This window comes from Opisthorchis viverrini, assembly GCF_000715545.1.
Source record: "Opisthorchis viverrini unplaced genomic scaffold opera_v5_31, whole genome shotgun sequence".
Lineage (NCBI taxonomy): Eukaryota > Metazoa > Platyhelminthes > Trematoda > Opisthorchiida > Opisthorchiidae > Opisthorchis > Opisthorchis viverrini.
The window spans coordinates 1,976,766-2,001,464 of NW_008751688.1; the positions used below are offsets into that span (position 1 = coordinate 1,976,766).

A 24,699-nucleotide genomic window follows, 5' to 3' on the forward strand; every position below is an offset into this window, starting at 1 on the left:
GAAGCTACTTGTAGTTACTTGGAAAGTTGGAGTTTGATGAGGTTGCCGGGGCAGAATGTAGGCCTGTGTGATGTTTTTGTAGAATTCAGATACAGCTATGTGGTCACTCGCGGGTTCTCCGTTTTCGTCTTCAAGGAGAAGGCGTTTAACGTTCTTCGGCGGGGTATTATGTACTTAAATAACATATTTTGGGCCTTCCGGGTGGAGCGTCAACTTCACCTACTGGGATGCGATGCGTGAATTTGTAGCTGAAGGAGAGTAGGGGACTGATGACCTTCAGATGGGCTTGAAGGGCAACGGTAGACCACGACCAGATGAAGAGAATCAGCGCCACACAGCGGGATTCCTCTCATCAGTGCATCACAAAAAGACGCAGCACCGGTATCTGAGAGGACGATCGGGATGGACAGAGCCGCAGGTAAATATATATCTTCATATAGCACCTTAACCTTTAATTAGCCCAAAACTACCGGTGTGCATGTTGAAATGTGGTGCAGACCCCCAACATCTGGATGATTTTTCGAGTATGAGCTCTGTTGTCTCGCGCCTACTGAATTGACTAAAGACACTTGTTGCCCGCGAACTACCTATTCCACTTAAACATAAACTGCCTAAAATTTTCAACCTTACTGATACTTAGGTCACAGAGACCACCTTACTAAATTCAAAGGAGGACCGTGAAACTGGAACATTCGTTCATCCTTCAACCTTGACATCACCGCGTCCTGCCATTGGTGCTGCCAGGTTGGCCCGCTGGCCTTGACTTATTTCTGCTGGGCACTGATGGAGGTTTTGAGGCAATATGCCGGTCTTTGTGATGACGAAATTATTGCATTCGATGCTGCTGTTAAAGAGAAACTTGAAATTGCCTTCGACAATATTGCTCACGAAGCCACATCTTCTAAAGAAAACCAGGAACGCTTAGCGGTAGAACATGGTGGGTTTCTTTGTCCGTTTTCTATCGTTCAGCGCAAACGGTAAAGGTTCTTGAGGGCCAACTCCAGGAATTGGGAGCCGAATGTGATAGACTAAGAGAGAAATCCGTGGAGCACGAAAATTTGCTGCGGAGTGCTGATGAAAAGTCTCGCCGATCTTATGAAGAAAAGGAACAGCATCGGTCCAAGGCCGATGAACTCCAGACTATCAACAATGAGTTGTCTTTCGCCGTTCGCAATCTTGAAAATGAGAAAGAAATGCTGTCTAGTCAGTTACGGTGCAAAATTGAGCATATAGAGGACTTATCAACGGAGATTAAAACGCTTAGAGCTGAGACAGAATCGGTGCACAAGCTAAAAATTGACACTATGCTCCGTTCTGAAGACGTGTCTAGTCGCGAGGCTGCGCTTAAAGTTAGCAACCGCTTTTTGCTTCTAGTTTTTTAGGCTCAGGAATCTCGCTGGGCGGAAGAATGCGCCAGTATGCAACGCCATATCGAATGGCTGGAAGGTCGTTTAAGACAAACAACTGACCAGTTATTAACGGCGCGTCGAGACACTGTAAGAGCCAGTTTCTCTAATCATCCATCAGAGTCAAAAATGTTGCACTTTGGAATCCGAGCTTGAGTCACGCAAAATAGAGGTAAATTCATACTTTGTTTTGACTATTTCTGCAAGCTTGAGCATGCGAAAGAAACCATTCAACGGCTGGAAGAGGGCACGAAAAAGTTGACACAAGCGAACGAAAACTACATTGAAAAACTGAAACAAGTAAGTTCATGCGTGAACCATCATTAATTACAGGTTGCCGATGAACAAATACGGTTAGAACAACTCTATGGCAACGAGTTGGAGGCCCAGAAGCAGCTAATCTCCCTGTACAAGGTAATAGGTAAATTTTTCCAGATTGCGCTTTTTACAGGAACAACTGGCCGACCTCGAAGAAAAGAACACTGAATTGACGGAGGCGGCTGGGTCTATGCAGTCAATGCTGAGGTCAGCGTATGAAAGTATGCTCCCATTCAGTTAATTAGGATATACTAGACGTCGCTCGACTTGAGTCTGAAAAGAGCGCACTGCATGCTCAGCATTCCGAGGAACAAGCGAAACAGCAAGAATCTTCAAAGCAATTGACAATCGAATTAGAGCGCAGTCGACAACTTTTGGATAAATTCCGTGTCGATGGTAGGTTTTTTTAACTTGATGTCTGCTCCTTCGAAGGTAAAGAATTTATTGTGCTGTCAGATTACGTCCCCTACTCAAGGTTCCTTTACTAGAGATACCAGGGAACCTTGCGCTATCGCGAACGTTTGGAGCTATTCATGTTTTCATAAATTTACCAGTGATGAACGGAATGCAAGGTTTCGTAGCCGAAGCTGTCCAGTGCCACTAGAACCTAACGTGAAATTCGGAAGAATGAATGGAATGAATCACTATAGACGAGGTGGAAAACGGGCGTGACAAATAATTGAGCCTACATGGTACTGTCCTGAAAGCCTTCATAACGTATTCCGGCCATCAGCTTTAGACCCTATTTATATCTCATCACGCACCAGCATTGAATATATGGGTACCACTTTGAGAGACGTTTTTCGGTTGTCGTTTTGAAGCAACCGCGCGCTCGGTTTGGCATCCTCGGACTGTGCATCTTTGCACACAGTGTGATAACCTCCAACGGGTTGAGATGCCCCAGGTGATTAGAGTACGAATTTACTGACCAGAAGGTTCTTGGCTCGAACCCGATCTCTGCCTCTCGACTTCTCCTGTCTAGGCTTGGGTAACCTGGCAGTATCCCAGCCCTCATGCTTCCTTCGGGTGTCATGGCAGCTAGGCACAGGAAGGGTGTTAGAGCTGAACGATTTTTTAGCCCCCCCTACAGTTCCTTCGCTGCGGTGAGCTTAAGACTGGAAGCTAGGCAGTCCGACATGTCTTCGCCTGATAGACGGAGGGTTGTGATACATTCCGTCGTTCTGTTATAATACGGTACCCTCCTGACCCTTTGGGGCCTCCGGCGGCAAACCAACATCCCAATATTTTGTTGTACACTTTAGAGTATCGGTCACCAAACAATAGTAAGTCCTAACCGCTGCGGCATCCTAAACTACGAATCTCCCTCCAAGTATGAAAGGACCAACCGCGTCGCTATTTTTGCCACATAAGGGCTTCTGGAACTTGTTTGTCTTTGCAAATTAGACATGAAGCCATTAAACTTGAGATAATAACATTGCAGGTAGTATGGACGTTCTTTACCATTTCAACACTCCGTAGCTCCAAGTCATCACATCGTTCGCCATTCGTCAAAGCACCCAGTCTGGCCATACTTGCAAGTGGGCATATCCCGCGAAAAGTATTCGATCCCACAGCAGAGCGAGATAGATAAAGTATCCAACCCATTGGAACGTGTTTATTTGAATTGTTCCGTGCTCAATAAACATAAAGGTCGTGAATTTGTGATCTCAAGGCGTTCCTCGGAAGTCGCTTCTCATCGATGGCTGAACGTTTAAGCATCCGGTTTTCTACCCTTGATTACCAAGCTACTTATATGTTTCGAATCATCTGGGGCACTTTAGAATTCGGTCACTTGTTCCGATGGACATTCACCGATATGCCAAAATCCGAGAGTTCATTCCGTAAGGTAATGGCTTCGCCGCATTTCAGACTCAGGCAAAATACCACATTTTATGAATTCCATGAAAAGGCAGAATGGAGAGATAGCTTAACGATTCTAAAAGTCAATGTCAAAGTAAAAATAAAGCGTTTGCGGTTACGGTGCTAAAATGACAGTGGTACGAAGGGGTGGTTCATGCGGAGACCGCTTCGGTACTCTCATGGACTGGTAAGAGCAGGCTGAACTACACTACCACTTACGTGTACTTTCGCGAGTTCTGCCTATGCCTAATTCATTCCCATGCTCTCGTTCTACGCCCGTCTGTTGAGCTGTTGAGCTTTTACACTTCGTATCGTTCTTGACTTTGATGTCGCTTTGATGGTTTGAACATAGGCTCCGCTTTTCAGAAGACCATCTGCCTCGCAGAGCTCTTTTCACTCTGCGCTGAGTGGAAGCGATCGAGAGGTGGCCAGTGTATTGCCTGACAACGAAGTTTAAAAACACCAACCAGTAATGGTCGTTGGCTTGTTCGCTGAACTGGGCAGTTTGATTGCAAACGCTTCATCACCAATCGAGGTGACATCATCAGTGCGTTATTGGGGAGCGTAGTGGTGCGTAGCGGTGAGTTGGTGGTTGAGATGTGTCACGACTTCCTCAGTGAGCAAAGAGAACAGATATGGTCATCCTAGTGGGAAATATAAGCGCCCAATTTGGGCGACAAAGCCCGGGAAATGCACATGTGGGTCCTACAGATAATAGAGTGTGACTGTTTCGGTTGTGTGCTGAACTTCGTCTGTTTCTGGGCAGTACGAATTTTCAGCACAAGAACCCACACAGGGTTACCATCAACGGCAAACCAGTCATGGACTCACTTGGTCCATGTGGCTATCAGTTACCGATGGAGAGCCTCAATTAAAGATTACCGTTCCTTCAAGTGTCCGCAACTTGATACCGACCATAATCCTATGGCTGTATCTCTCCTGCTCTCTGATTTTCTGGTGAGCAGGTTCGTATCAGCTGGAACTAGCTTACTTTTGGCACATAAATCATAGATGATAAACCAACAGGCGATTAACCATCTGGTTCAATTGACTGAGGAACGTACACTTTCTTATCGGCAGGAAATATAAGCGCCCAATTTGGGCGACAAAGCCCGGGAAATGCACATGTGGGTCCTACAGATAATAGAGTGTGACTGTTTCGGTTGTGTGCTGAACTTCGTCTGTTTCTGGGCAGTACGAATTTTCAGCACAAGAACCCACACAGGGTTACCATCAACGGCAAACCAGTCATGGACTCACTTGGTCCATGTGGCTATCAGTTACCGATGGAGAGCCTCAATTAAAGATTACCGTTCCTTCAAGTGTCCGCAACTTGATACCGACCATAATCCTATGGCTGTATCTCTCCTGCTCTCTGATTTTCTGGTGAGCAGGTTCGTATCAGCTGGAACTAGCTTACGTTTGGCACATAAATCATAGATGATAAACCAACAGGCGATTAACCATCTGGTTCAATTGACTGAGGAACGTACACTTTCTTATCGGCAGGTCTTACACTGAGAAAATTCAGACATTTTACCCGGTCTAATCGAGCAGTCAGGCGTATTAGTTATTGAGCTACTTGATCCAACAGCTTACGTTGTGGCTTCTGACATGGATGATTAGACAGAATAGTAACAGGAGCTGTTAGTGTGTGATAAGTAGGGTACTCGGTACATGAACGTTCTGGGGAAATCGGGGCAGACGTGAACTCGCCAGCTTCACATTGAATGAAAAGAGTGATTTAGTACAACTTGGCCGCTGAATACCTAAGACACATCAGATAGTTAGAACACTCAAAGGTCAGTTTGTTAGTGGAACTGATGTGGGTTTCTAAATATCTGAGCGTGGGCCGAGGCTGTACCCAGAAGACCAGATATTATGACCTAATTTGCTACACTTGCCTTTGTCAATGTGACTTCATTTTAATATGCAATAGCCCAACAATAAGTTCGGACTCATCGACTAGAACATAAAATAGATATCTGATACACCCCAGGTCTGTAATTCAGATTTACGTGTTCGCTGGCTTGAAAAGACCATAGCAACCTTTCAGGTTAAGGTCCAGCGAAGTGCTCGTTCACATTTCGGTCTCCATGCTGTCCACATCAACGCAAGCGCTACTGATTCAGTCACCGGTGCGCATTTTCGGAATAGAGTTGTCCAATCTGAAAGCTGGACGTTGTGGTTATTTTCCTCACTCATCCTGTTGCTCTTTGCGTCGAAAGCTAGGTCTGTCCAAAAGTGATTGAACAGTCTGTACAAGAGTCTACTGTTTTATCCTTCAGGTCTGTCTGAAGAAGAGCTTAGACAACTTAACCCTGCGGTGGCTGCAACGTTGAGTGCTTTGAAGCGTGGCCATAGCCTAACGCAGCTGTACACTGATTATGTTCAAATTGTGGAGGATCGTGATCAACTACGACTAGACAAACAAAGATTAACGGAATACGTCAAGCAATTAGTGGACGACGTCAAAGAAAAAGGTGAGTCTTGCTTGCTGCTTTTGCACTTGTATAATCTCGCCAGCTTTGGTGAGGGGTGTTTTCCTTTCTGAGACTCTTAAAACCGCTAGGTAACTTTTTCTATATTCATGGTCATCGTTCCGTATCTGGTTGGTTTGCTAACACATTCATAGGTAGCCCATAATTTGTCCGTTCATACCTAGCTCCGATGCTTCGTGAACAACAGGAAAAGTATAAGCGAATGAAGGATGAAATTAAGGATCTGACCGCACAGCTGCAGTCAGTCACCAGGAAACTTGAAGAGTCTAACAACCAGCGTCTGGAACTCCAAAGAAGGGCCGGTTATTATCAGCGGGAGGTTGCTCGACTCAAGCACACCTGTGGTGACTTATCAAAACAGGTTAGTTGGCCGTTGCACTTTATGTTCTTTCTCTTATTACGTGTTTATATCTTTTTGATGGAACGATGTGCTGATTCGCACGATTGGCGTTGCAATTTCACCCCGATAAGCGTCTCCACTGAATATACCGTCTCTCATCCACCAGGATTTTAGGACATCCGGTAGTTCGAGGGGATCAGGTATATGGTGGTTTTCGCTGTCGGATGGACCTTGATTTCGATCCTGTTGGTGGTGTCAGAATAACGGATGTGTGCATTACGCTTGTATGGTTCAGATTCTTAAATGAACTTTACAAACCGCTAATAATCTTTGTGGAAAAACTCGAGTTGTAAAAGCTTCAGCTGCAGACGCCTTATGGACAGTTGGTCATCAGGACACCCAACTCCGGAATGTGAGTAGCATATTTAAGGACGTCAAACACGATTTTGATTAATTAGTGATCACGTCATTACATCACGTCAAGTGTGGGAGCAACAGCGCGTATAAAGCAGACCAGCAATAGCCGGTTTTCCTGATTTTAGAATGAATTTCTCCAATGGCTTAATCCATTTGCACGTACTGGACCAAGTAAGAATACCCATGAAGTATTTAAATATGCATCTACCTTCTATTTTGACGCTTCTGGCCATGTGCTCTCTTTACACGAACGTGGTTCCAAATCCGGCTCGAACAGTTACCGACCCATTTCTATCCCCCTCATTTCATTTAAGCTTTTTGTATCAATCCCTGTTGAACAAACCCTGCGAGCACTATTCCAGGTAAACTGAACTGTGACAGTTAGACTAACTACATACGGTGCTGCTGCTGGTTACGATGCTGATAGTGACCATTATCATTGTGTTGACTATTTCTGGTGAAAATGGGATGCAACTAGAATTTCTCAAACGACAGTTAGCTGGCCATCCACTGTAATAAACGTACACGCCGTACAATAATTGTTGCTGCCATAGTTTCGTACGCCGGAAGTGGGGTAGATTGCTACGCATTGGTGGTAGGTGATATGATCGACTGGCCGTTGACAGGTAGGTAAAGCTAAAAGATTGTCATAACCGGTCACCGAATTCAACACATCTGGGTGCTTTCTTTCAGCAGGTACCTGTGACCTACAACTAGTAAACCAATTACAACCTGCCGCGGTTTTTTCACGTCTGTTTACTCATTACTTCACTCAAGGAAGGTTGTTCCAATCTACAACCTGGAGATGTACATTCATTTCGGTTAATCGCTCTACATCTTCGGAATCACAGCTGTTCTTCTTCCCGTTGTTGTGGGCGAGGCAGTTACATGCGGTGGTTCAGTGATCCGCTATACAAATTGATTACTTATTTGTTCTCCATTGTTCTCCATTCTTCATTGGGAGGAGTGCAAACTGCGGGGTGGTCGAGGGATAGCTTTTGAGGTTGGGTGAATTTCGGAGATCTGTGAGCTGATGTAGCGGTCCGTCTTCTGGGCTGGGGTTCTAGTACCCCATGTATCTTGTTGGAGACGTTAACGGTGATCGTTTGGGGGTATAGGCATCAGGTTGTTTGTGACAGTCTAGCAGCGTCTTTCTCTCTGTTTCAATGCTTTATTTTTTCCTCACCAGTCCTACAAAACATAAATTTGTTGCACGGCACTGAAGCATCGGCACCAAAACTGACGTTGAGCATATTCCCTTTTTCTTAAATCATCTAGTCCGCACATGAAGGTTTCCTTATCGGCGGTGCCATATAAATATGTTTTCATTCATGGCCACTGTGTTATACAGGTACAATTACTTCTTCGTGAAATTGAAGTCAGTCGAGGAACTGTAATCGAGCAACCTACTTTGGACCCTTCAGAGTCAAACATTAGTTCGCCAGTCCGCAGTGCACCTTCACCCGATAGCAGCACAATGACCGTAAACAATGCAACCCAATTGCTCGACGGTATTGCATCCGCCTCAGTAGTGATAGGGGAACACCTGGTGACTTGGCGTAACCTCCAGGAACTTCAATGGCAAAATCAGAGACTTCTAGGCGTTGCGCGTGACTTAGCGAGCCAACTTGAACAGCGTGAACAAGACGAGGTCGAAGCTTCGAAACGTGCCAACGAGCTGTCATTGCGGTTGGAATCACTTTCTGGTGAACTTGAAGTTGTGCGTTTAGCTGCACAAGAAGCTCGGAACGACGCGCGCATGAGCTCTCATCAGCGTGACCTCTACCGATCGCTGCTCAAACGCTATGACATAGAAGTTTCTCTCGAACACACCTTGAACGAATCTTTGGGCAGTGACGCAAGCAGCCTTAATGTGACTTCAGATAAACCACACGGTAAGCTTGTACAGACCAACGTTTTTCTAACTGGTAGCAATGTCAGCTGTCTACGTGTGATGGCCATTTATTGCTTATTTCATTTGGCAAGGTATATGGAATTACAGTGGAATTCATGGTAGATAGCTCAGTTAAGAACCTAGGGAGAAACGATACTTAAAAATCAAAGGTAGACGCGATCGCCCTTGTCACCATCAGTTCAACTGACTTGCATTTTCCGGTATTAATAATTGTATACCTTTGACACGCGTATTGAACTATCGTTCTAACTCCGCTCATTAGAGGAACCGACGAACTCAGTTAGCTGAATCCCTTGTGTCATCTGAATGTGTTCAGGTTTTTTTCGATGGGACTAAGGTTGTGGATCAGCCGGCTTAAAAGTCTGGTTGCGCGAATGGAAAGCAGGTGTGAATCTGAATAGTGTTTTGCTAGAATAGTATGTGCTACCGCCTTATAGCAACCACCAGTGACGCAAAACCTATTCACTCTTGACTCCCATCAGCTATTTTTAAACAAATCGAACGCATAAAGGATTGGTATTCATTGCGTGTACTTGTGTACTAAGGAGCGGCACTTGAGATTGTATTTACCTCATTTGTTGAACTGGTCGGAGTGGCCTTGATGAGTTTTAAACCGAGTAAAATTGAACATTCCAGGTTTTTGTGCGTTTCCATCATTCGCACTTTTTATGCGCGCAATCCACGTGGTTTTTCTGTTATCCTGAGCAGAAAATGCCGCTCAGTGCACCAATCTCTCTCTCTCTCTCTGTCTCGGTATTTTACGTTCCCCATGCTTCAGTGCCACTTCCACTTATAAAAAAATTTCCGTCTCGTTCGTTCATGAGTACGTGTATTTCAGCCCTCTTAATGCACTTCCTTCGAAGGTTAACTTCTAAGAACGAGTGGTAGCAGATCATTTTCAGTGAAAGCGTTCCTTAAATGGGGCGAGTGAGCATGTAACTACTTAACTAGTGCGCAAGTAGAATATTTTTAGCCATTAGTTGCTGTTATAAGTACTACGGTTATCGCCTCCTGTAACCCTGATGATCATTCACCTGTTAGTTGGACCGTATCTTCCTAACGATTGATATGTGATAAGTCAGCACTCAATGACGGTTCGAAAGGTATACTGTTTCGCACAATATGCCCAAAATATAATAACTAAGTGAGCCCTCTGCCCATTTGTGCGCATCTGTACCTCACGTTATGGTTTGCACCTAATCGCTCTGCCAGTGACTTTTCGTTGTGACATCAAACCCTGTCGTTTCATCCACTGCAGACAAGTCCAACACTACGATAACCGCTGGAACAATAGAGCGAATGGAGGAAACGCTGAGTTCGTTGGAAGCTGAGTTCAAGCGGTATCGTGATAACAAAACGGAATCGGACAAAATCTACTCGACCACCATTGAACAACTCCGCAAAGAGGGCAACGAAGCGCGGATTCTTAATCAAAAGCTAGCTTCACAGGTAGCACTAGCTGTTATTTTCCGAGACTCACGACTGTTTTATTTCGGATGAGATATGAAGTGGCCACGTCCTAACAAACACAGTGAGCTAGTTTCCTCTCAAGGGACCTGGAGGAGTTTAGATTGTAGGGCTCCTTGTAATGGCTTTTGTTTTGTAATTTCTTTGTAGTTTTTCCACAGTCACCGAATCACTATCTGGTTTATTCACTGCGATTGGGAGCGAAATGTTTGCAACGAAGCTACCGACCAACCCGACCAACAAATGAACAATCTGAGCTGCCGAAATTCTTTTCTATGTCAGATCCGGCCTTAGCCGAGTCTTGGGACATTGGGATAAAGTCGGATGAAAGTAGCACAATATCTAATTCTGATCTTGGATTGTTTTTTCGTGTTTCCAGTCGAAATGTGCTTAGCATGCAAGTGTAGCAAGGTGTATGTGAATTACCCAAAACTTGTATTGATTTTTGTCAGTGACATTGTTGTCAGGATCTTTGCTCTCTTTTTTACACTTTATCCTGTTCATCTTAATTTAGGACATGATATGTGATGAACAACTCCTCCGAAGTTCTCGTGTAGTGGCGCTCCCAGCTCTACATGGAAATTATTCTGGATTTTGTATAAATAATTTTGAATTTCGACTTCATTCACGTCGCAGGCTGAAAATGGAAGTTTGTTTGGGGCTTTCGGCACAGCAATATCGGTAGAGAGGAGTTTTCTGTTTTGGCTACCTGATGGTTTTGCGACAATTATCAGGACTGATATTGTTGCTAGAATAAAGATGTATTGCGCGCACTTTTTGAGGTTGTACACTTTCTTTAAGGTTATCTCCTCGTTTCGATTGCATGCCACGGCCGTTTTCGTTGTTATATTTGCTTCGGGTTGATAAGCAAGTGAGTGTTTGTTAAGGTGCCAAGCAACTCCATTCTGGAATGCATCCAACATGCTGTCTAGGTCTCGGCAGTCTGACATTAATTCAGCCACTGGACTTCGTTACTTAAAGGTAGGCTGGGACACTGAAAGATATTGCGGCAGTTGATATAAATGGTGTCCTTGCTGTCAGTTTCTATCCAGACTGAGTGTTAGAGATGTAGGCACGTCGAACGTTTGTTGTGGGCTGCCGCTTGACCTGTGTCTTCACCCCACCTTTCTTTTCTTTCCTTATGCGGCCTTAAATATGTTGGTGTGTTACCGCATTGGTTATGAATGGACAACATTCCGTCTCCACTGGAGGACTGGGGTCTTAAGTCGTTGAGCCCACTTTCACGTTTAATCTTTCTTGTATTCAGCTGGATTTCACTCATGAAAAGCTTCGTACCGTGGAGGCAAACGTTTCTGGATACAAGCAAGAGATTACAGTGTTGCGTGAGATGAACGCCCGTTATTCAACTTCGGCCGCTGCCAGTGAAGCTGAGCTTGTTCGCCTTCGTGAAGACTTGCTGCGCACCTCTGACAAGTTATTGCAGGTTGAGGTAGATGCCCGTCAGTTTTCTCGCCAGCTTGAAATTGCGAGGGCCAATGAGAACCGTTGGCGTCAGGAAGCAGAAGCACTTCGTCGTCAAGAACAGATGCACACCCAATTAATGCGTCAACTAGAGGCCATCCAGGTACGGTTACTGCAGAGAACCAGGGCACATTTATTGGTTTACTGGTCTTCCTTTCCCCAATTCATTTACATCTCTGTTATCCCGAGTTCATTCGTGTCACACACGTATGATGGCGTATTTTACCCTATCTCACCTGTCACAGGGTAACCTTGAACAACGAGATTCAGTTGATCGCAGTATTATGGAGAAGCGGGTCGGCCAGTTAGAGTTGCAACTCAGTGAAGCACAATCAGCATTTACTGAGGCCTCCCAAGCTTCAAAAAGATTGAAGGAGACGTTGGAGCACGAGCTCGAGGTTTCTAAACACAAAGCGACCACGGCGGAAAGCGAAGTCGAACGTCTTCAGACGCTTGTCACTTCTCTTGAAAGGGAACTGGAAATGCTGAAGCCGAAGAAAGGTTAGTGGTTGTGCAGATTACTGTTGGATAATTAATCACTTTCTGCCCGCCAGTTGCCCTTCTCTAGGCTCATATATTTTGTCGTTGCTGCACTCTGGGCCTTGTTCTGGGTTATCAGTCCGAACAGTTGAATACTTGCCTACCACTTTTATTCTGTTGAGTTCAATGGCCCTTCTATTGCAACGTATGTTGCCTCATCATAGGCACTCCTGGGGTGGTTTTTAGTGTAGATATTCGTGGCCCGCTATTCTGCTTTGCGCTAACAATAGTTGGCGCGTGAAAGGTGTATCTTGTTCGATTTCATGTACTTCTTCACTGCTTGATTGTTCTGCGTTTGGAGTGCTGCTCGAACCCTATCATTCTTAACATCGTGCCATACTACCGAAACATTGGTAACCTACAACTAGTGGTGTAGATTTTCCACGACAGGTTAGTCGTTGCGATTTTCGTAGTTAAATCTAATGCGAATTTTTAACCCCTGCACTGATTTACCTTTTGACAAAGATGCACTCAATTCTGCAAAGTACAATCCTTTGGATAAACCTGGTTCATCAATTGTACCTGGTTTTACACATTCATATCCAATTAGATTAGCCCACTGACAGTGCTGGATTTATGCACCAATTTATCAGCTCCCGCTTGCAACGCGCAGCTACCTGCCCCCCCCCCAAACCATCGGTGAACGAAACTGCGGCAGCTACAACCACAGTACGACGAGTACGCGGTTATTACAGCTGACAATGATGATGAGATATTCCATGAGGTGTATTGACTCAAATATAACGTGGAAAATACCGGGTCCTAGTATGTGCCACTATTTTTCCGAGCTGTACGGTACAATTCTTACTGGACGAGCATTCCACACATACCACCTCGGTCTTTGTCGTCCTTACAAAACTGCCAGAATTTCCTGTGTTAGCATTTCACTGCTATCGTAAATTTATTTCGCGCATATTGTAACTATGCGGCTCGAATTACGTCCCTTGTCACGTTGACCATAGCTAGGTGCGTTCACTTATTACGATGTTCTTCAGGGGAACAGGTGTTGTTTATATCGTAGCTCAGGTTCTCATTGTTTTACAATGTATTTTCACCAGTCAATTAGGTTAAATTTTGCTGACGTAGAGTAGGCTCTGGTTATCTGTCTTTGGCGCTACGTCTAACGTGTTCTCTAAGGGAGGTTTTCATCAGGCCTGAAAATAATGGTGTATGATCGTAATTGCAGTCACTTCTGGAATGTTTCACAGGTTAGACAAATCTTTGCTCGAGAAGCATTGTTTCTAGCTGCGTCGTGTAAAATGCTCAGGCTAATGAAAACAAAGTTTTACTGGGAAACAGATCCAGCTGCATTTCGGGATGCATCATGAACTTCCTAGTTTACTTTTACTGGTGGTTTGTTTCTGTTATCCTGTATTCCTATTTGCGATAGAAGACGTGGCGCAAAGAATCGCAGTTGAACCTGTTTCCACTACTGGATGAAAGTCTCAGAAAAATACCCTGATTACAGAAGCAAAAAGCCCTTCGCTCGCTGAAAGCCTTGTGAAATGAACATTAGTTTCTACCATGTCCATCATTCTAAGTTGACTTGAAATTTCTGTTTAAGTAAGGTTGTCAGCGGGGTTTTTAGAACATTTATGCCTGTGTGATTTCATGGTAAGTCACCATGCTGCCTGCAAGTCCGTAGAAAACACGAGAGACAGTCCACAGACAAACATTTCAAAGGTGTTAGTTTTTCCTAAAGACTGGCAGCATTTGCTTATCTGACACGCGGCATGTGTTTGTATCGTTCGCTGTTCCTCCCGAACCGACTTCTGTTGCGCGTGATGTGCTCTGCGTAGTGTGTGCCAATTCTTTTGTCTTCTCATTTTATCTTCAGGGCTTACGGCCCAATCCCGCGGTTGTGTGTAATTTTACAATTTCTCTTTTGGGAGTAACTTGAGGATCGGTAAGCAGTTGGGAAGGAAACAGTCTAATGGCGTAGAGTTGGCCGCTGTTTGGAAAACTTTGTATTGACGAATAGCCCTCACTGTGAACAAGATATCCGATGATATACTTTCCATTACCGTCCATTATCAATACCATTGCCCTTTATTATCTAGAGGGATTTCGTGACAGAACAAATTAACCCTAGACCATTAGTAGTGTTTGTCTTTTCCATAAGAGGATTTCGAGCTATTACAGGCCTGTTCAGAAAGAGCTAATGTTTATATGTGTGGTGAGCGCACACGCAGTAATCGGATGACAACAGCAGGTGGTACACAGCGTCTAAACGTAGGACTAACTGTTAACAAATTAATATGTGTAATTTCAAACTTGTGCTTTTTGGTGGTCAACAGGCAGACACCGATGAACACGTACAGCCAAGCTGACAAGCTAAATGCTCAGGTCAATTGTGTAGGATTCGTGACTGGTACCTTCTATGCTCCTAGCGATCCCGTTGCAAGTGAGTTGTGACAGTGCAGTCAAAAGGCCAGGTTGATCGTTTTTCGTTTATGTATCGATCATGTTGGTTAGGTGTAGACAAAAGTTTGTTTCACTAACTTTCGTAAACGAAGTAAGTGTTCATGTGCAACATTCTCAATCAAGGATGGCAAGCCGAAAGCGGACTACAAAGCCAAATAATTATATCCAACGTAGATTGCCTATTGGACATTTGATGCCTTTTCTTGTTAGTGTTTTGCAGTTTTGGTTGGACTAAAGTCGTGATATAATCCATTGATAACCGTAGTCGGTGTGAGGTAGCGCAATGGTTAATGTGCGAAATTACTCTCCGAAAGGTCCGTGGTTCGAACCCAGCGTCTACATCTCGGCTGACCCCGTGCTTCCTTCTGGTGGCATGGCAGCTAGGCACAAAAAGGGTATTCCAGCTGAACAATTATTATAAGTGTTATTTATTTTGGTCACCGGATGCTTCTGTCGGCGCTAAGCTGACTTTGATCATGGCTGTGGAAAGTGACAAGATTTCACATCCACTAGAGGCTCTCAGGTAAAACTCTTTGGTAATATCTGATCGGTGGGTATCAGCTCGCAGAAAATCTGCTCAGTTTCCACCAGATTAGTTTTTGATGCGTCCATACCCAAAGTACTTGATACTCACATCCGCAAATCTGCTTCAAAATTAGGATCGAGAATGTTACACCCCTATGAACGATGCCGCCAAATTCGATCCGATACATCTAGCTCTCAGTTAGCAGTTGGGATCTTTGGTTATACTGTTGATGATTGAAAAGTAAAATTACACAGTTTTCCTCCGCTAGGTTTCCCAGGTCTAGGTGGGAGCAGTCAAAATGCCGGCGTTGGGTTCGAGCCACAGACTTTTATGTCAGTAAATTCGCTCCTTAATCACTGGGCTATTCCGAGCTGATGACTTACCTGTAATCCAACGATTGGCGCAACCAATAAGCACTGCATATTGTGATTTAGAGGCTTACGATTAATTTTAAACTTCTGGATGAGAAACCCTATGATGTCCAGGGTGTCTTTCCGCATTCTGTTTGTGGTCTGTTACCTGGGGCGCATTTAGATTCCCCAAAAACCTCTGTCCTAGAAGTTCAGCAGGAGAATTAGAGGGTTTGAGTATATTTGCCTTTTTCGTTTCCGTGTCTTGTATTATCTTCTGTGTGTGATTAGATGGGCTGCTTCCACCATAGGCTCTGCCGACGCCATTTGCAGGTATTCTGCTACTGGCGGACACTAGATGTAACGGAGGCATTGGCTCATTATTCCTATTCCCTCGACTTTATCTCCTCACTCAAGCAGATCGCACTTGGAGCCAAACTTTTATTTTTCATTTTTTTCCGTACTCCTTGTACTATTCAGTAATCCTCCATATATCAAGATATCTCGGCATTCCGAATCCATTGCACATTGCGGCGAAGCGTACTGGTCCCTACATCTGTGTCCGTAGATCTGTCTTCCGACCACTCTCTGACAGTGTTTCTCGTTGCCTGTCTACCTTTTGAGTTTGTCTCTTAGCCCTTTATGGCATCCATTCTTTCCATGGGTGAAATCTTCATCTCTGTCTCGTTTAAACTTCAGTTTCTGNCAGGGTGTCTTTCCGCATTCTGTTTGTGGTCTGTTACCTGGGGCGCATTTAGATTCCCCAAAAACCTCTGTCCTATAAGTTTAGCAGGAGAATTAGAGGGTTTGAGTATATTTGCCTTTTTCGTTTCCGTGTCTTGTATTATCTTCTGTGTGTGATTAGATGGGCTGCTTCCACCATAGGCTCTGCCGACGCCATTTGCAGGTATTCTGCTACTGGCGGACACTAGATGTAACGGAGGCATTGGCTCATTATTCCTATTCCCTCGACTTTATCTCCTCACTCAAGCAGATCGCACTTGGAGCCAAACTTTTATTTTTCATTTTTTTCCGTACTCCTTGTACTATTCAGTAATCCTCCATATATCAAGATATCCCGGCATTCCGAATCCATTGCACATTGCGGCGAAGCGTACTGGTCCCTACATCTGTGTCCGTAGATCTGTCTTCCGACCACTCTCTGACAGTGTTTCTCGTTGCCTGTCTACCTTTTGAGTTTGTCTCTTAGCCCTTTATGGCATCCATTCTTTCCATGGGTGAAATCTTCATCTCTGTCTCGTTTAAACTTCAGTTTCTGTTTCTTAAGTATCGTTCAACTCAGACGAATAGCATCCTATTTCAGTACGCAAAACTACTTTTTCATGGCTTCAGATTCCACTACAGGCACTGAGGCCGATGAAGACGGTTCGTCGGCCGAGGCGACAAACAAGGACTCACCTTCCCGCCAAATGGAACTGCAGCATGAAGTTGACAGCTTGCGCATGAGGGTGGATGCAGCACGAGAGCAGGCAGACAAAATGCGTGACCTCGCTGAAAATGCGGAGCTTCGTCTCAACGAAATGATGCAGGAAACTCAGCTCCTTCAAGAACGACTCGGATCTGAACTGGAACAAACTACTCAACGTGAGTCAGCTTTTCTTGAATCTGCCTTCGTGTGAATTTGCGCTCGTTCTTAGTGGTCCATTATATGATGTTCGTTGTCCTTAAATAGTGACTTACTGATCCTAAGTTGTCAGACTTAGGGATAACGTCCCCTCTGGAATCCATGTTTTCGCTTTTTCATTGAAATTGTGTTCAAAATACATTCAAATATGTGAAAAGTGTCACCGTTTAGACGCATTAGTTTGTCAAATGTGTCGGATTTGGTATTTCTCCACCCTTAATATAATTTTGTATCAGAATTTAATCCTAATGTGTACTACCGTGTGAAAGCCCTGTGATTTCCTCACGTGTACGAGTGTTTCACCGAACCGGTAGCCGTTCAGCTGTAGCACCCTTTCGGTGCCTAGCTGCCATGGCAACGGAAGGAGGCACAAGGACTGACATACTGCCAGGTTTCTCAAGCCTGGACAGAAGCCGTCAGGATGCTGAGTTTGGGTTCCGACCACGTACATTTAGTCCATAAGCTGTCGCCTTAACCACTCAACTATCTCGAGCTCGCCGAACCAGTAAGATTCTCATTAAAATGCTGCCTCCATAAGTACCACCCGTATCCTTGTGTGCTGTATGGATCGACAGAATCACGTGTCGTTACCAAATAATCTATTTAATCTATTTAATCTATTTAATCGTATCACTGTTCAAGTGTTCCAGACAACCTATTCTTGGGGATGCCACACGAACGTTTTTAATTAAAAAAAATCCAAATTCAAGTTTGTAATTTTGGGGTACACTGCTTCCAGTTCAATCATTTTGGGAATGCTCTCACTAAGTGGATCATTGACTTCAGTGAAAGATCAGCCTACCTGAGATGCATGGCTGTTAAGTGTGCTGTCCGAAAAGGTTAAAATTATTTATGCCTACTAGGGTAAATTTAAATTTTACAGGTAAGAATCACGTTCAGTGCGGTTTTGAGGTGCATCACCTTCTCACTGAAGCCAGTACGGCGTCGGAAATCCCTGCTTCGTTCTGAAAATGCACGTTTGCTTTTGTCGGAGTTCATTCAGAAGCCTTTCAGAGACTGATGCAGAAGGGTGTAATTTGAAGTCGAATACAGTTCCATCATGTGATAGAAATTCCTCTTGCCATAAACGGGATCTGAGAGGCAAAGTGTAGAGTCTAATTTTGTTCGGAAAATTGCGTAAAATCTGGTGGTTTTACAGTACCGATCAGTTATACTCTACTCGGCAGTCGGTTTTTGTTCAATCAACTTTGTAGTATGAAGGCTTGGTACTTCATCGGTGCATAAGTGCTGCTTAGCCCCTATCTCCAAAGCACAGTACTTGGTAGTTTGGTACTTTTCTCAGACTATCATCTGCAAGCACCTGATGAGAAAAGGTAGTGCTTACAAAAGAGGGATCTTCATCATCATTTCGCAGTTGATAACTAATCTTCGAAGCCTGTGGAAATTACCAGGCCGCGTTTTAAGTGGTTCCATAGGTCAAGAAATCGGAGATCAAGAGTGCGGAAGCATTTTGGTGACTGCTGATTTCACTAGGTATAACGGTGGTGAAAGGTTCCTTCCATTATAGCGTCCAATCAAAAGTGGGCTTATGCGGTCTCCAGACTTTTTTATGCTTAACTCAAGTCGTCCTTTGGAGGATTTTGTATTATATGGTTTCATCAGTGCTAAATACATTCCCAGTGTTTTACTTTGCTAGTAAGCATGAAAGTCTTTCGATAAATTTGCCAGTCGTATCCTGTGATATACTAGAAGCCACAGTAACCGAAGCAAAAAGTAAAACAAATTGAAAACCACCTTTGTACTCAGCCATACTTCTCTTCAACATCAAGATTGTGCTTTCGAAGTCTTGCAAGGCGGTTGATGAGACCTTGTGATGAAGACTTCAGTTTCCTGCAACGGAATCCCGTCGTGATCTCGCATCTTTCAACCATTCATGAGCCATTTGGTTGAAATATGCGTATTTGTGATCAGTGTAGAGATAATTTTTTATTCCCGTTTACTCTTCTCGGAATGGTCTTCATCAGACGCTGACCGTCAGTAATTCGTTCTACATTAATCGTTCGTTTGTCGTGCACCTAAGTTATCCGCACTGTCCAATGCGGATAGCTATGACCGATGCTTCTTCCTCTGTGAAACGGTTGAAGAGCACATGAGGAACCCACGGACGCAGCACTGAAGACACTGAAGACATTCAATAACTTCCTAACAACTTCAGCATGATAGATTCTGAACAGCAGATTAAGAATCTTCGGGCTGTTTTTTCACTGTTCCTTTGCCTGAAGTCAAGTCATTTTTCACTTGGGACTTTCATGTCCGAGATGTCGGACACTACGTTACCTGAGCTAACAATATTTACCTCAATAGCAAACTTGAATGAATCTCAAGACCAGAGTTCAACTAGTCACTTGAATTCTGAATGATAGTGGAATGACGGGAAATGCGTGACGGCCATCTGGTAATAACTAGCAGTCACAACGACCCGCCATGAAGTCACCTAGGATGGAACAAGATTCATTTAACTGAGGGGAACTACATACAAGGGTGCCGAAAACTCTTCGGCAGCCCACAACCGGTTTCGCCCTTCTTAAGGCTCATCAGGTAGGCGCAGTCCCCGAGCTTCCGTCAACCTTATGATCTACTTGAACCCCAATTGGACTGTTTTCGAGAAACACACTCATTTGCAAACCAAGTTGGTTTTCACGAGAGACTCAACTGCATCTCTCGTTTACGATACCCTACAACTGAATGTGCTGCACACGGGCCGCCTCATGATTCAGTTGGCACGATATTCGAGATATCGCAGTATATTTTCATAAAGGAAACTACTCACAAGGTTGCTGAAAACTCTTCGACAGCCCATGACCGGTTTCGGGTTCAAGTAGATCATAAGGTTGACGGAAGCTCGGGGACTGCGCCTACCTGATGAGCCTTAAGAAGGGCGAAACCGGTTGTGGGCTGCCGAAGAGTTTTCGGCACCCTTGTATGTAGTTCCCCTCAGTTAAATGAATCTTGTTCCATCCTAGGTGACTTCATGGCGGGTCGTTGTGACTGCTAGTTATTACCAGATGGCCGTCACGCATTTCCCGTCATTCCACTATCATTCAGAATTCAAGTGACTAGTTGAACTCTGGTCTTGACTAGGAGTCAACTGGTCACTTCACCTCTGAGTTCACAACCCTAATGTGGCTGTTAGAAAGGTTACACTCAGTTTTTCTTGCTGCAGACGTTATGCGGTGTTCCGCCTATTATACTATTTCAATAGTGGTTGTGACGTCACAGTTCTATGTTACATATCGCTCGCACACTAAAAAACTGACCCAACATTAGCCCGAATGGTCTTAAAGACTCTGCATGCTTTCACGATATCAGTGACTTTGGTTTTGGGCAACTAAGCGAGATAGGCATCTCAGATGATTCTGGATTCTCTCCCCCACCTTCATCGAGTCCCAGTTGGTTACATTTCATGCTTATAGACTGTGAATAGAGCGTACATCTCCTACCCATATTTTTTGTTAGAAGCTTGATCTCGCAAATGGATTCGCAGTTCAGTGCTGCGTTTCATGGAGTGATCGGGAAATACTGTCGTATCTTAATTCGTTGATGCATATCCCTACGGATCTACTATTCTGAATTCTCAGCAACCCTTGTAATTTTTTCCTGACCTAAAGCTCCAACTTTGTCAATGTGGTTGAGCCTCACTAGTGTAGTGATCTGGAATCCAGTAGCTAGAGGTCAGCTCTTTTGGGTTCAGTTTTCAAGGAAGCTCATTGGGAAGCAGTCCGACCAAGAGCATCGAGTCATCGTACGGCGAGAAGTCGTATTATCGGACGGTCTGGGAGTAAAGCCGTACTTTTCGCTGCGACAGGTATGTGGGAATAGTGAAGCATTTCTCCCAGGGAACCAGCGTCTCCATATTTGTGGAATTAGTGATGTCACCTACTTGTGAAGACCAAAGAATTAGAAAAGGGCGATCCTAAAAACCATACAGTCTGCTCGCCCAACGGCTTACCAAGGCTGCCGATGAACTATCCAATGTGGTCGAAAAACAGCTAAAAATAAAGAGGTGCGTGCTGCTCGGAAGGCGCCGACTGTGACATTGGAACTCAGACATCAATGCCTTAGCCCCTTCGTCCTCACGCTTGGACAGTCACTGACTACCATGTTGTTCAGAATTTGAAGTCAAAAGCTCGGTGAAAGGTACTCTAAATAAGTTCCTATGTACACTCTCAGCAGTAAAAAAACACCTCTCGCATTTGATGGCATATAGGAGAGAAGGAACATACGTCTGCGGCTTGTAATCTGCAACGTCGATAGGGATGGAGGGAACAGGTTTGAGGAGGAAAATACTCTTGTTCTAAGAGGACTCAGACGCCACACTGTAGACTCAGTGAGACCTGGCTAGTTTACCAAGGGAGCTGCAGCAGCATGGCCGTGGTTATACGTTCTACTAAAGTAAGACTACACAAGAAATCCGACGTGAATACGCCCTCGGATTTTCACTGGCCCACTAGTGAATCACAGTAGTGAATCGACCGATCTTTACCAAATCAAGATTGATGATCATCTGACTCTTGTCTTCGATAGCAAGTTTGCCGTATTTAACAGCGCCCCTGCATGCACACTACCGCAAACATATGAGGAAAAGAACAAAATTCATAATCAGCTGTCGGACTTGGTTAGATCAGCTGCTTCAAGTGGTCTTGTGTGTCTGTTGAGCGGTTTTACTCCTCGGATGGACATGCACTGAGAAACTTGGAAGAGGATGCCGGGCCCATTTGAGACTGGCTCACTGGACTACAACTGTTTGTAACAAGCACGTGGTTTGTCTGTCGACCTCATCTATAACCGTGAAAGCTGGGTTGCAAACTCGCGGAACGATCTCGAGCTAGTTCGAAATGACTACCGAATTGAAACCTGGCTATGTTCTTGCCTGCGCCCTATGTAGCCTGTATTTGACAACCATCTGCTGATTACAGCGTGCTTCTACACTAAGTGACCTGGAATCCTTCTCTGTCGTGGAGTCACTACAACGGTAAGTGAAGGGCTTCGATGGCTGGTTGCAATTTATGGTTTGCCAGAGGAGACTGTTTCTGTTGGCGGGCTTCACTTTCCAATTGGCGAGTTCTTCTTGTTTGTGTGCAATAACGGCATCAAAAATTCTCACGGTGCCCGCTAGTGATGTGGTTGAAAACCTATACAAGCAATTCAAATCGCAGATGGGTGTAAGACTTTGGCAGGTGTAAGCTTTGGCAACTTACCTAGCCACACCACACCGAAACGTTTAAAACGAATATGAAATTGGAATTGATCATTGGATGATGAATCCGAGCGCGCCTGACTGCTTCCTTCATATGCAAAGCAAGTGCCAAACCCGAGCAAAATATAGATGTTCGGCTCAAACCTATGACGTGTAGACCGGCTCGCGTACGGAAGTATCATTCATGGAAAGGAAAAAAAACCACTTCGGAACACCTGTAGTGGTTTTAACCAGGATCCATTATTCTAGAAAATGAGAAAAAACTGAATACTACATGACTTCGCCACATCACAAAGTATCACAGAAACACCACCACCCCATCTATTTAGACTTTTCCTGCATGCACTCCTGAGTTTAGGCAATCAGGTCGATCTTCTCAGTCTTTCCAGCACTAAAACCTAACAGAAGAATATGGTTCTAAACTTACACCGTTTGCGACACATCTCACCACGTATCCTCATAGCTGTAACAATGCGGTGCTCCGCTGTTTACAGCACGGGTATCAGTTATACTCCAATAATAACACCCACAAAGGGGGGAGATGATGTGTCCTGTTTTTGACAAATTCGTCTTCGATCCTGCTCACCTCTGCCGTTCCACATGCGTTGCTGTCACCCACCTAGCATGCGTAGGTGATTGTGATCGCAGACCGATCCAGCACGCTGGCTGTCTCCACCTATGATTCACTGTCTGCTCAGGCGCTGTTGTCTCTCGTGTTGGTGTGTTTTCCAGTTTTCTACGGATCCGCTGGTAAAAAGTCTGCTGTTGCCATGTTGTGTTCATTATACAAAACATAAGGGTGACCACACCAAGTAACGTTTTTGGGCCCCTGTTCACTAACTATATAGCGTTCCGGGCTGGGAGGTTAGGGCGCATTTCGCCGCTGGAAAGGCATGTCCTTCCCTTGCAAAATCACATGGTGTTTGTTAGGCACAACCACTAACCCACCGCTACGCACCACTACGCTCCCCACTAACGCACTGATGTCACCTCGATTGGTGATGAAACGTTTGGGATCAAATAGCCCACCTCAGCGAACAAGCCAACAACCATCTACTCTACCTGAGCTACCGATGTTCACCTTTATAGAAAATTCGACACATTGTGTATTTATTGTCTTATCACAGCGGACTAGATATTTACCAGATTGTGATTGTAAATATTCGGAAAGAATGGCCTGATGCAGCTGTGGATTGTAATCTTATGCTAAACAGTATTACGGGATCGGAATCGGAACCCTAAGGTCACATAGTCTTCCTTTTTTTTTGAGCTGCTGGGTCCGTACAGGATCCTGCAGGAGAATTTCCAGCCTCGTCTTGCTTGCTAGGTCATCATGTCAAAGAACTCAGACAGGAGTCTGGTGTAACTGAGCTACATAATCTGGCTCCGTAGCTTTTTTGATTTTCCCTGCAAGCAGATTTGCAGATGTGTTTGGTCGAAGCGATTTCCCACCTTTTATGTTCTGTTTCCCTTTTTGCAACTTCCTCCTACATTTTTGTAGTCTTTCATAAACTATTCTACGTTTTTAACTGCGTTACTAACTGATCGCAGTAGAATGTGTTCAGTTTTCAAAGAGATTTATAACGACATATGGAATACAGTTTTCCGTCACATGACCAAGCGAACGTAGTACGTCTGCAGCGAATACTTTGAGATCTAGTATACTATCATGTAGGCCTGTCCTTTGAAACTTTGGCGCCTAGAAAAATCAACCGCAACTTTCGTGCTCAACCGAATCTGTGTCTTGTATGAAAATTGCATATGTAACCTTCGAGTCGAAATCCTGTGTTTGCCAAGTTTTTAACCACAAATATTTCAGTTTTTTTGAGATTATTTCCCCAACTGTTTCCTCAACTGTTCCAGTCATGTGCGAATATTCAATACTGCGGAACAAATTTAAATTGCTGAATTGGCATCCAGGATGATAACCGCGATGCATGCGCTTAACTTTTTTGTATGAGGCCTCGTATTTTATGCACAAATTCTGCTTACTCGCGGTCCTTTTTTAACATGCAGTTCTATAGCTCACGACGTTTCCTACTGGTGTATCATTGGCCTTTTCAAATGTATGGTTTTCCTGTCATTTTAGGTTGTGAATTTCTGGAAGCGCAGCTTGATTTAGAGAAAAAGGAGCGTCAGAACCTGGTCAACGAGAATATTCGCACAACTGAGGAAGCACACCAATTGGTTAGTGTGGTTAGCTTGTGCATGTGGCATCTGGAAACACGCCGCATTGCCGTGTTCACTCATCTGTTATATATATATATATATATATATATATATATATATA

The 24,699-nt window shown here is 44.4% G+C and overlaps 1 protein-coding gene across 1 annotated transcript in view; it reads left to right on the forward strand.

The window, feature by feature from the left end:
* Positions 1-783: 783 nt before the first annotated feature.
* The window catches only part of T265_02588 (hypothetical protein), a gene marked incomplete at both ends in the record, with an annotated part of 52,374 nt that continues 28,458 nt past the window's right edge, over positions 784-24,699 (forward strand). The window contains 16 exons of the mRNA XM_009166867.1: positions 784-937; positions 970-1,349; positions 1,383-1,496; positions 1,528-1,578; positions 1,614-1,706; positions 1,740-1,820; positions 1,858-1,945; positions 1,980-2,120; positions 5,873-6,067; positions 6,250-6,446; positions 8,194-8,737; positions 10,016-10,206; positions 11,492-11,809; positions 11,952-12,207; positions 16,900-17,151; positions 24,499-24,596. Coding sequence (XP_009165131.1) covers positions 784-937; positions 970-1,349; positions 1,383-1,496; positions 1,528-1,578; positions 1,614-1,706; positions 1,740-1,820; positions 1,858-1,945; positions 1,980-2,120; positions 5,873-6,067; positions 6,250-6,446; positions 8,194-8,737; positions 10,016-10,206; positions 11,492-11,809; positions 11,952-12,207; positions 16,900-17,151; positions 24,499-24,596 — 3,153 coding nt within the window. The remainder of the gene's footprint in view (positions 938-969; positions 1,350-1,382; positions 1,497-1,527; positions 1,579-1,613; positions 1,707-1,739; positions 1,821-1,857; positions 1,946-1,979; positions 2,121-5,872; positions 6,068-6,249; positions 6,447-8,193; positions 8,738-10,015; positions 10,207-11,491; positions 11,810-11,951; positions 12,208-16,899; positions 17,152-24,498; positions 24,597-24,699) is intronic.